The 12,841-nt window shown below is 33.4% G+C and overlaps 1 protein-coding gene across 11 annotated transcripts in view; it reads right to left on the reverse strand.

The window, feature by feature from the left end:
* The window catches only part of LOC127876194 (katanin p60 ATPase-containing subunit A-like 2), a 63,427-nt gene that overhangs the window by 12,675 nt on the left and 37,911 nt on the right, over positions 1 to 12,841 (reverse strand). For 4 of the 11 annotated variants that reach the window (XM_052421234.1, XM_052421230.1, XM_052421232.1 and 1 more), the window contains 6 exons: positions 10,314 to 10,347; positions 9,958 to 9,996; positions 6,054 to 6,234; positions 3,725 to 3,847; positions 1,208 to 1,306; positions 598 to 678 (listed from right to left, as the gene is read on the reverse strand). In XM_052421234.1, coding sequence (XP_052277194.1) covers positions 598 to 678; positions 1,208 to 1,306; positions 3,725 to 3,847; positions 6,054 to 6,234; positions 9,958 to 9,996; positions 10,314 to 10,347 — 557 coding nt within the window. Of the gene's footprint in view, positions 1 to 597; positions 679 to 1,207; positions 1,307 to 3,724; positions 3,848 to 6,053; positions 6,235 to 9,047; positions 9,075 to 9,957; positions 9,997 to 10,313; positions 10,348 to 12,841 lie in introns of all 11 variants that reach the window. The other 7 variants (XM_052421236.1, XM_052421231.1, XM_052421238.1 and 4 more) reach the window with 5 other exon arrangements.

Below are 12,841 nucleotides of genomic sequence, written 5' to 3' on the forward strand. Positions count from 1 at the left end.
CAAGAAGATTTGGCCACTTTTTATTTATTCTATACTACTAAATCAAAACTGAGCAATAATGAACATTAACAAGAGATGTGTTTGTTAGAAACACAATGCCTCCTATTGCGCCTCTTTGAAATAAAATTTCAATATATCATTTGGCAGGTTTAGAAATTATCTCCCTTTTAAAGCTTATTACTTCCCTTGGATTGTATTTTTTTGAAATTTGACCTTGAAGGATGACCTTGACCTTTCACCACTCAAAATGTGCAGCTTCATGAGATACACATGCATGCCAAATATCAAGTTGCTATCTTCAATATTGCAAAAGTTATGGCCAATGTTAAAGTTTTCGGACGGACGCACAGACAGACAGACTGAAAGACGGACTGACGGACAGTTCAACTGCTGTATGCCACCCTACCGGGGGCATAACTAGACAAATCTGATAGAATACTAGTGATATAAAATTGTATGACTGCAGTTTTATGTAACGAGTTTATATAAGCAAATGAACTGATCAAGACCATGTAACATGTTCTTAAAACATATATAATGTATAAGCTTTAAAGCAGAGCAATCGGCAGACAACTTTCAGTGAAGTCCAAGACTTACCCTGCTTATATTTTGAGCGAGTTCTCTCCATTCAGCATTGTATCCAACATATCCACCTAGAGGCTTCAACAGCTTGTCTGTCTGTTAACATATATGATTAATATAAAATGCAAATATAAATAAGTAGTCATCATGCATACTTTATTATGCATACAGAAATCATGGAATACATATTATTACTATTAATAGTAACGCATTTTCATAAAAGATAGGCCATTATTTGTTTCCATCAGGTTAAAATGATCTTTAAAGTATTCATGCTCAATATTTACAAATCACATATTGATGTACCGGTAACCGGCATAAACAAATTATTATCTAATAAGTGGTTTGAGTTAGTCTTGTTGAAAAATATGTTTGTGCCTTGAAAAATGAATATAATTTTATGCAAACAAATCCGTTTCTATGGCTACAAGCATTATTTTTAATATCAAACAATTCAAAGGTGACTTCATCTGGGGCTTATTAAATAATGGATAATTTATCAAGAACATTTATTCACACAGACGACAAATGAATCCATGGTAGAAAGGAAACATTCATCATCAGGTTTCCTCCAATTCTAAAATGTGGAATGTTTTTGTGAGATACAACATAGCACAACACCTACATGTACTTGTCCAACGTTTGTGAACTCGTTTGAACCCTCCTCTACATGCAGCTTGGTGGCATCATTCAACATGGCACGGATGTCGATAATCTGTCCGGGCTGAAAATATTTGAAACAGAGTGGTGTTAAAAGAAATGACAATTTAACGTCAAGGCTGAATTCAAACAAAGATTAGACCTGCAAAAAGTTCACATGCCTAAATAACTGTTTGTTTATTTTTTATTTGATTAAATAAAATTTCATGAAATTAAATGAAAAATAGTTCATGTCTTATGTTCCATATTAACATGCCAAAATCATTACAAGTGTAGACTTTTAATTAAATATTAATTAAAAATTTGAAGACATTTTGATACCATGCATTATGGACTGATTAATAACCAATTTGAAAACCCTTTTATTGTGGTCAACCTCACCCAGGTTGTGGTTAAAACAAATAGTCCAAGTTAAGAGATGTAGTGAGGTATCACACACTCCATGTGTCAATACTTTCATTTTTGGCAAGGGACAGGTTAAAGCAAGTTCTTAAAATACATGACATAAAAGTTTGCGCAAAAATGTATTTGTGAATTCCTGTTACATGGGATGCTTCTAAATCTGAACAATAATTGCTCATAAAGCTTTAATTAAGGTTTGCATATAAAAACTTTACAAGCATGAACAAATAAACTGTCCATTATCATCAATTACCAAAATATTAGTACCTTTAGTATAAATGAACATATTAGCTCCCTATTAACATAAACAATGGCTGTTTGTAAAACATGCATGCCCCCCATATGGGCTGTCAGTTGTAGTGGCAGCCATTGTGTGAATAGATTTTTGTCACTGTGACCTTGACCTTTGACCTAGTGACCTGAAAATCAATAGGGGTCATCTGCCAGTCATTATCAATGTACCTATGAAGTTTCATGATCCTAGGCATAAGCATTCTTGAGTTATCATCCGGAAACCATTTTACTGTTTCGAGTCACTGTGACCTTGACCTTTGATCTAGTGACCTGACAATCAATAGGGGGTCATCTGCCAGTCATGATCAATGTTCCTATGAAGTTTCATGATCCTAGGTGAAGGCATTCTTGAGTTAACATCCTGAAACCATTTTACTGTTTCGAGTCACTGTGACCTTGACCTTTGACCTAGTGACCTGAAAATCAATAGGGGTCATCTGCCAGTCATGATCAATGTACCTATGAAGTTTAATGATCCTAGGCGTAAGCATTCTTGAGTTATCATCCTGAAACCATTTCATGTTTTGAGTCACTGTGACCTTGACCTTTGACCTAGTGACCTGAAAATCAATAGGGGTCATCTGCCAGTCATGATAAATGTACCTATGAAGTTTCATGATCCTAGGCGTAAGCATTCTTGAGTTATCATCTGGAAACCATTTTACTATTTTGAGTCACTGTGACCTTGACCTTTGACCTAGTGACCTGAAAATCAATAGGGGTCATCTGCCAGTCATGATCAATGTTTCTATTAAGTTTCATGATCCTAGGCCTAAGCGTTCTTGAGTTATCATCCGGAAAGCATCTGGTGGACGGACCGACAGACCGACGGACCGACCGACATGTGCAAAACAATATACCCCCTCTTCTTCGAAGGGGGGCATAAAAATCAATTTAATAAAACATAACAACAATATAAGCATCCAGAATTCATAAAATTATATTTTCCCATGAAAATGCATACCAGCAATATACATAATTAAAAGCGTTATTACTCAATATAACACAAGACAAAAATGTACAATTTGTAAGTTAGACCATTTAAAATATCTTGATCCATGTGATATGGTTTAGACACACACGTTACCTTAGTTTCCACAGTGATGGAAGGGGGATTTTCCGGAACTATTTTTGGTTGCGTAACTGGGAAAATCCCCTTGCCATCACGTCTGTCAGTAATAGCGGCGGACCAACACAGTCGTGACTTGAATAGGCGGAGCAGAGAAAAGCCATTGAAGGGCAATCATTTATTGAAAAGCTTACAGAAGGGTTTTCAAAATGGCACTATTTTTTCTATGTTAATTGTAAAATAACATAAGATCATGCCAAACTGCCTTGAAAACATCTTTATGAAAATTGTTTACAACTTTAAGACATTTTTTCAGAAGAACCTATGATCCTTCTTTTTACTTATTCTTGATGGTATTCAAGTAAGATTTTCAAGATGCTTTTAGTGAAGTTTATGTTTACTTTTATGTAAAGTTTACTTTAATAAATTAGGGATTTAATAGAGAGAGAGAGAGCCATGTCTATAGGAATTAAACAAATCATTTCATCACTTGTGATATATAAAATACCTCTAAGAAATGTGTACTATATCATCTAAACTAAAGCATTAGAATTATAAGATTTCCTTTTTTCTGTGTGGGAGCACATTGTGGAACAAATTTATGCTTTACATATAACAAATAAATATGCAAAAAGAACTCTTAATATTTAAGAAGTACATGTATATAATTCTTCATCATTTATAGGAACATAACTGATTACTATAACAGTTTCATACCTTTCCCCGTGGAAGCCTTTCTGGCGGGGGCTCCACAGGTTTGTTATCATGGGTGCTGTTTCCTTGCACTGTTAGGCCCTGAAGGGCCAGTCCTGAGGTGTCCCCATTGGGCACCCCATTCATCTGCAGAAGAAAGGACACAAAGAAAATTGAATGATCCCAAAGTTAAAATATGCTGCAAGAACAGAAGATGACTACAAACTTTAAGGAGCCAAAAGCAAACATATGCTAATGAAATGAAGATAAGAAATGAATATTAAATGTTTACAAGCATTTAAGTGTTGAAATGTCTCACTTTATTTAATGAATACTTTAAAAATATGGTTTAGAATATAATAGTCTAACACAAATATACTCAAACTGAAAACAATAAATAATCCTATCAAACACATTGACAATAATTTGAAAATCACGCAACATAAAAGAAATAAAGGCAGGACAAAAGAACATTTTAGATTCTCATCCGAAAAATTAAAAAAAAATGTGCAGGTGGACAGTTATATATTTATTCTTTTTACAGGTACATCCCAAATAATGTACACGTTAAAGGCTTTCCCATTAATTCTGAACCAACCAAACAATTGATTAACAAGCAAATTCGTTAAATTGATATCCCCCGCCAATATGCTTCTGGACACAAAAGTGTTATATTTGACACTCAAAAAAGCATTTTTTCAAGACAGTTTCAATGAAATCAGCCAGAGCACTTTCAAGATATGGCTTCGGACACACAAAAAAAGCATTTTTTCAAGATACAAAGGGCCATAACTCTGTTATTAACAGATGGTGTACAATGCCATTTGGCGTGCATCATCCTCTTATACATATATATACTCATACCAAGTTTCAATGTAATCCGCCAAAGCACTTCCAAGATATGGCTCCTGACGGACGGAAAGACGGAAGGACGGAAAGACGGACGCCAAAACAATATCCCTCCGCCTATGGCGAGGGATAATAAACATACCCCCAAAGCCACACAAAATTTTAAGTAGAAAGTTGATACAAAAAATATCAAATTGATTTTGGTAGTTCTGAACAACAAGGGGCATGGGTTAAAGAAAAAAAAGAACAAAAAAGAAAGAAAAAAGAAGACTACTATACAATATTATATAAACAATAAAACAAGAGAATGCCTCCGCATAAGCTTGTGTCTATGGACAGACAGAAAGGCAGATAGACGGACAGACGTCTTCATTGATTCAAGTATACCCTTTTGATTATGAAACGGGAATTAAACACTACCTTTACTTTGTTAAGGGCTTACAAAACGTTTTAAGTGAGGATTCCATGGAAGAGCAACTAATCTTTATAATCGAGTCTAATGGTCTCCATTCTGATTTAAGAAATTTTAATATGTCAACTTTTTTATTTTCATATCTTATGAGACAATTTTGGATCAGTTTTTTTTTATAGGGGCTGGCAATGATAAGAACCTAATTTTTTTTTTTTTATAAATGTTTACCAGAGAGAGCAAATAAACATTCGTACCTGATTATGAAAGACAAAGAGATTAAAAAAACTATAATTTAATCATGTAGAAACAAGAGATGTGTTTGTCAATAACACAATGCCCTCTACTGCGCCGCTCTAATTTATTTTATTCTTTTTTATCATTTGGCAGGTACAGATAATTATCTCCTTTTAAAGCTTTTTACTTCCCTTGGATTTGTTTTTTTGACCTTTGACCTTGAAGGATGGCCTTGACTTTTCACCACTTAAAATGTGCAGCTCCATGAGATACACATGCATGCCAAATATCAAGTTGCTATCTGAAGCAACATAGAAGTTATGAGCATTTTTCGAAACCTAAACGCAAAGTGTGACGGAAAGACGGACAGTTCGATCACTATATTTGGGGGCATAAAAAAAACTATGGAAAGAGTAACTAATAGGTTAGTTAAAAGACAAACAGAACTTAAACTTGCACAGTTTGCACATTGAGACAATACAAGGAAGCAGTATTTAAGCATTGTAAAATAATTGACATTTAACTTCCAAAATGTATACTGCCCTTTTTTATGACAACAAATGCTTTTTAAAATATAACCTGCATGTAGATGCATACTATGGGAAAAAACTGAAATGCTAAGTTAATAAAAATTCTTGCTTTTACCATTGCAGAATTACAGAAAATCCCTATGTGAGTAATTGGTCCCAGAATAAATAAATTTGAAAAATCAAATTTTAATCTGCGCATTCAAAATTGACATCAAAACATTCTCACGACCGAAAGCATTTATATTTTTCATCTATGCTTAGATTATTTGGATACACTTTGCCCCTTTATGTTGATATTACAAAAAAAATTGGAACACGTAATATTTACAATGCTTGGTGTTGATTTGGAATGGGTTAGTGTTTCATTGGGCCGACGGGTTGACGATTGTACCGTTCTCTGTCGACCGTTCATCTGGTTCCCGGACTTGGGTCTATTCGAGCTCTGCGGTGGGCTAGGGGCCCGTCCATTCTGTGGAATTCTGGGTAATGAAGGAGTCTGGTTCTTTTGGCTAAAATAGAAAACAAACATGAGGATTAGGTAAAGTATATGACAAGACTGAATGGAAAGCATTCTTTTATATAAGACTCCATGCAGACACATTTGAAAAGTCAGTGGGAAAATAAATGATGTTAACAAAAATGTTACAAGTCAAATGAACTTAATTATGGATAAATGATGTTAACAAAAATGTTACATGTAAAATGAACTTAATTATGAGTGAACAGTAACTTATGGACACGTGATCAAGAAATAAATTCACCATGACTATTTGAAATGCATTTTAAGGTATGAAATGTTGAAAGTGAATTTGTTAGAAACAAAACATACAGGCTACAACACAGCTTTCCAAACTTATGATCTAAAAAAGAGGTGTTGCACACATGGCCAAGTCACTAAAACACTATCAATATGTCATAAAACAACATTTTTCATCACAATTTGTTTATATATTATATCATATATATTATATTTAAAAAAAATGTTGTTAAAGTGATGAAACATGTTGTTTTCTGGCATATTGGTAGTGTTTAGTGACTTGGCCACACGCCCAGCACCTGTGATCTAAACAACTTTTAACTACCAATAAGCAAAACATATTACAAACTCACTATGCAGACAAAACTAGTTACATCATGACATAATTTACTATACAACAGTGGAACTCAATTCCAAAGATGGCATACTTTTTAGTGTAAATGAGGCATTTGAAAACTGCAAATTTGACAAACTGTGTACTGTCAATAGGGCACATGGCAAACTATATAATCAAATAGGCATACTGAGAATTGAAAATTTCAAACAATGTTTTCTAGAATGAAGATATTTAATGAACATCAAAATTAATGGACAGCTTAGAATAGCGTGTCAACTTTGAAACTGATTCAACTGGCATGCAGATATTCTACACTGCATTATGCAGTCTCTTCTAAGTCCATACCCAAATAAAAAGAAAAAAGAAAAACAACAAAATAGACGAAAATAATCTCTTTGACTTTATCTATATACTGACAATTAAAATATTGTTCTAGTTGTTTTAAATTGACTCTCATATGAAAGCCGAGTACCATGCATAAGCAATTATCATGTATCACTCAGGTATACAATGTATAACAAAGCAGTGAAAGGGTGTACCAACCAGACATCAAAACACAATATATCAAAACTAAGTGGTTTAACAAGGAATACAAGTCTTGAAAATATTAAGAAATAATAACCTTTTACTGATGAAATTTAACCCTTTGCATGCTGGGAAATTTGTCGTCTGCTGAAATGTCATCTGCTGAATTTCTAAAATTAGCATTTTCTTCATTTTTTTTCAAAGAATACTAATAGAATAGCAAACAGTTTGAATCCTGATGAGACGCCACGTTCTGTGGTGTCTCATCTTGATCCAAACTGTTTGCAAAGGCCTTCAAAATTCGGTTCCAGCACTGAAAGAGTTAAGAGAAGATGTTTTTATTGTAATAATGGGTTAAAGACAAGAGCACCGCATAGCGGGTGCCAACGCTCGGCTGCGGGTGCAGTTTTTAATAAATGAAAGCTTGTCAGAAGATTTTTTTTTTAATTATATACGAGGTAATAGTGGCCTTGACCTTTGACCTAGTGACCCAGAAATGTGTGTGGCCTGTATAATTCATTAAGGTGCAGCTACGTATGAAGTTTCAAAGTTGTAGGTTGAAGCACTTTGATTTTAGAGCCAATGTTAAGGTTTTAGCATGACACAGACGGCGGACAAGCTGGCAATGACAATACCTCGGGTTTATAACAAAAACAGCCGAGCAAAAAATTAGTAAATATTACTTACTATAAGATCAACAGGCTAGAAAAACCTGACAATTTGGGCTTGATCGCTATTGTAAGCAAGCTGCCAAAAAAGTCATTGAGAGCAGCTTATATAAATTCCAGAGATCTTGCACGTTCCCTATTTGTAATAAACAGCATTACTCCCTGAAAAACCATTTGTATCACAATGACCTGAAAATATGTTCACCCTGTAATGGCAATTCTGATATAAATCTTAATCAAATATGGGTCTATGGACCCAAAATATTGTGCACGATCAAAGTAACTGAAGGACAGGCAGCAGACAGAAAAGGATGATGCAGCCAATTATCTGTTACATTTGTTTAAATGACATCAATATTGAATTCAGACAATTACCAACACAGTGGCAATAATAAGCAGACCCTGCACCCCACCTATCACTTTAAATATAAATATAAATCTAAGAAATTGCAGCAAACAACACTTTGCAGAAAATTTATCACATGAACCCTTATTTTGAAATCAAGAATACATTTCCACAAACCCATCAAATAATTAAGTGCATGATTTACTATACATTTATCTGAAAAAGTAAAACCAAAGTCCCATATCAAATCTCTATCTACACAAGCTGGGCTTCTATAAAACAGGATGCATGACCAAGGGTTTTAACGCATCTTCTATTACAGTACTTGGTTGTCAAACATTCACATATCATTACAGTCTTTATGATATTCAGATGAAATAATGTAAAATTAATAGCATTAGTAAAAAAACAATTATATCAACTTAATAATCAAACTTACTAAAAACAAAAATGCAAACACAAAAATACGCACAATTTCATACTGTATCTATTTCACAAACTGATAACTAAATATTACAAATTTTGATTTTAAACTTATTGTTCAGTAAGTTGATACATTTTTTGCTTAAACTTTTTAGTCATTTGAAAGGCTTAATATGAAATGTCATTGTATGACAACAAAGCAGCAGCAATAGCAAGTCTTGTCCCCGTGTCATTGCCAGACAAGCTCAGATAACAGGGTGATTTACCTGGATATTCTACCATTAAGAGATGCACTGTCAAATAAAAATAGGAGTAACCCTTAGTTTGAACTAAATTCATCATTATGTAGCAAAAGCAATTCACCTGGGCCAAAAAGCTAACAGACTGGTATAAATATATTCACTTTAATCACCTATGCCACATGTTGAAATAAAAAATATGTTGCAAATTGCCATAACCATGTTGTAAAAAAATCTAAGTTGAAAACAGGGGATCACATTTAGCAACTTCAAAATGTAGGATAATAAAAAAGCAAAATGCTTAACTTCATTGCACAGAGCAATTCATGCCAGTTTTAATATTGTTACTTTATCACACAAGTCTTGTGTGAACAGACACCAAGGGAAAGAGACAGCCAGACAAACAGATCTACCAATGTCCATGGTGAATTTAGCAAATATCCTTCTTATATTCTGTATGTGGACTTAGCAATACACTTAGACATGATTTTCCATGGTGTAAAAAATAATCCAAAATTAATTTACTTTTAAAATACTTTTTTTTTATATTTCCTATACAAACCAGAACCAAATTGTGTTCACAATAATTTTTTTAACTATTTGTTGTTTCTACAAAGTATACCTCACTTGTCAACTTTGTTATATAAGGAATATAGATAAACTTTATAATAATAATTTAATAAGAAAAGTAAAAAGATGCAATACAATTATTAATGACCTACTGGTAAAATAACTTAAACAACAAAACATATAAAAATGTTAACATATAAATTCATGTTCAGTAAAATGTTTATGGAAATGAGAAAGATGTACAATAAAACCAGAGGCAAGAAAATAGTGATTCCCTGTGCCTAAGTGCACACCATAAGTGTAACCTTGACCTTTGATCTTTGTAGCCAATCACTACCAAAAAACTGGCACACTAAAATATGCAAACCTCAAGTAATGAGCACTGCTTGACCCAGAAAGACGCATGCTAGAAATAATAGAGTATTAAGTAAGCTTAATTCGAAAGTTCTTTATCATAACCGCAACAACCCCTCATTAATTCATATGGACGTAGCATTAAATCTTCACTGGTTTAACATAAAATAGTAACAATTTCAATCCTTATGGCCATGAAAAAAGTTTATTTAGTATGGAATTTTGCAATAATCCGCAAATAAGAGGGCAATAATTGCCCTAAAGAGCTCACATGAGTTAAAATTTCTTAAGTTGTAGATGACTTAAAAAGAAATTTTATGTAAATAATTGATGAAAAAAATAAAATAACAAAATGTAGTAATAACAAACCTGTTTGCTCGACTCATCTTATTTCTTCTATCACCTGAAAAAAAAATATTTGAGAAATATTACAGATGAATATTGCATTTGTGCAAATGATACCAGTACTTCAGTATTGTGATTACAATAAAAAAGACACGCATACATGCATCTGTAACTTCATATGCTGCTATTAAAGCTGATCGCTTTTTGCTAGGTTCCTACGATCATAAATGGAGCCATGATTGAAGTGGTTGTCTTAAGGTAGTGCACCTCTAATGGGCACATATCCAAATATAATCTAATTAATTATTTTCTTAATCAGCATCATTTCACTGAACTACATGCAAATTTGTAGGTAGGCTTTCCATGCTTTTTAAAAAAATATACCGATTTTTTCAAAACCACCCCCACGCTCGGCTTTTGTCCAGTTTATTTTCACCCCTGGGGTATATAAAAGTTCCATAATTCATTCAAATTTCCAAATATGGGCATGCAGTTGGTGTGTACAGATGCTGTAAAGGTGTTTGAAGTTTAAACAAGATGAAATAAGTATTCTTTTACAGACATTTATTTTTTACAAATTTTTATCTATGGAAGAGCACCATGAAATGTAAGTGATTTCAGCCAAGTAAAAATTGGGTCGGTTAAAAACAAAGTGTCATAAAATTCAAAATAGTATCATTTAAGTCATATTTTAAACTTAGTTTTTATAGAAACACTATATACAGCAAAAATACCAAGAACTAGACAGATTTACCGTTTACTTTTTGAAATAAAAATAAAAATGCAACATGCATGGTTCGTATTTTCAACAGTAAATCACCCAATATCGCCGTAACGTTGTTTTAATTTTAATAATTGAAAAATGTGCATAAAAATTGCAACATATTTAACAATAAATATAGCTTATATGCCATATTAAATCAAATTACGTTAGAAAATAAATAAAACGCGTCGCAAAAAAGTATACGTCGTCGGCAGGATTCGAACCTGCGCGGGAATATCCCAAAAGATTTCTAGTCGATCGCCTTAACCACTAGGCTACGGCACCTAATAGTAGGCTCTTCAACCTTCGAAGAAATCGCGGGAAATCATTAGAGGTGCACTACCTTAATCTTGAACAAACCAGGCTGATTCAATCAGGTATAAACAGATCTTCTGGTAAATTCTGTGTATGGTGGATTTTTTTTGCATTAAAAAAATGTCTACCATTAATTGACTACAATCATGGTTCATTGTGATCATCATATCAAATAGTATTAGACTGTATTTAGTAGAAGGTCAATCGGGATGTATTTATAGCATTACGGTGCTGAGTACCTGTTGTTAATAACATCACAATTCGCTAAAAAGATTTTATCCGCAATCGTGTCACATCGTAAAAGAGCCAATTGATTATTGATACAATTAGTTTTAAGTATCACTTAATATAAGAACATACTGACTTGTGGAATCATGATTATGGTTTCAGATCAAGACCAAATCAATAAATTTTCTCAAAACACTCCAAACAAACCGTATTGTAATCATATTTGAATTGAAGATCTGATGGTGTCAGATCATGGCAAATGTAATTGTAACACCATCAACAGATTGCAACCAAGCGCAAGGCAGGGTATGATAACATGCCAAAACATGTGTTATCCTAAAATTTCTGAGAAAGATAATGAAAATGTATGTGTGGTCAGTCATGGCATTATTAAAGTGGTAGATCGCATGCCAGTAGGAACCAAGCAATAGCATATAAACAACAACCATAGATTGAAGAACTAATAAATCAAAGTTTGATTATTATAATCAATTTAAAAGTATAATCCATTAGACATTATTTAATGCAATCAATCTTGTAAACTGAGAGAAATTGTGAGGTAATAAAGTACCCATAGTGGACATCATAATGTGTAGCGCATATAATATCATCACCCTTGCTACCATAAGAAGCAAAGTGAAAATGGCTTTTTCAACCAGCATAAAACCAGAACAGCCTGCGAGAGGTTCATGTTTTATGCTGTTTGCTGCTTATCAATAACGAAGGGTTGGAAACGAAGCCTTTAAAACTTGAATTTTATATAGTAAGAAAGGTTTTTAATTAAATTAAACTTTCTACGGGACAACAAATGTGTCAAAATACGTATCTTAGTGGTTAAGGGTTTACAGTACTTATAGACATACTGCATTTCAAGACATTTTCATTTACAAAACTATCATGCCTGAGGGTCTACTGTTATTAAGTCTACACAATATACAGGAAAGGTTAAGATTTTGTTATAATCACTAGCAGAAACAAGAGATGTGTTTGTCAGAAACACAATGCCCCCTTATGTGCCGCTTTAAAGCCATATATTTGACCTTTAAGGATGACCTTGACCTTTCATCACTCAAAATGTGCAGCTCCATGAGATACACATGCATGCCAAACATCAAGTTTCTATCTGAAGCGACATAGAACATATGAGCATTTTTCAAAACCTAAATGCAAAACCTAAATGCAAAAAGTGACGGAAAGACAGACAGACCGATCACTATATGCCCTCCTTCGGGGGCATAAAACATTG

The sequence above is a fragment of the Dreissena polymorpha genome, chromosome 4 (genome assembly GCF_020536995.1).
Source record: "Dreissena polymorpha isolate Duluth1 chromosome 4, UMN_Dpol_1.0, whole genome shotgun sequence".
NCBI classification, from domain to species: domain Eukaryota; kingdom Metazoa; phylum Mollusca; class Bivalvia; order Myida; family Dreissenidae; genus Dreissena; species Dreissena polymorpha.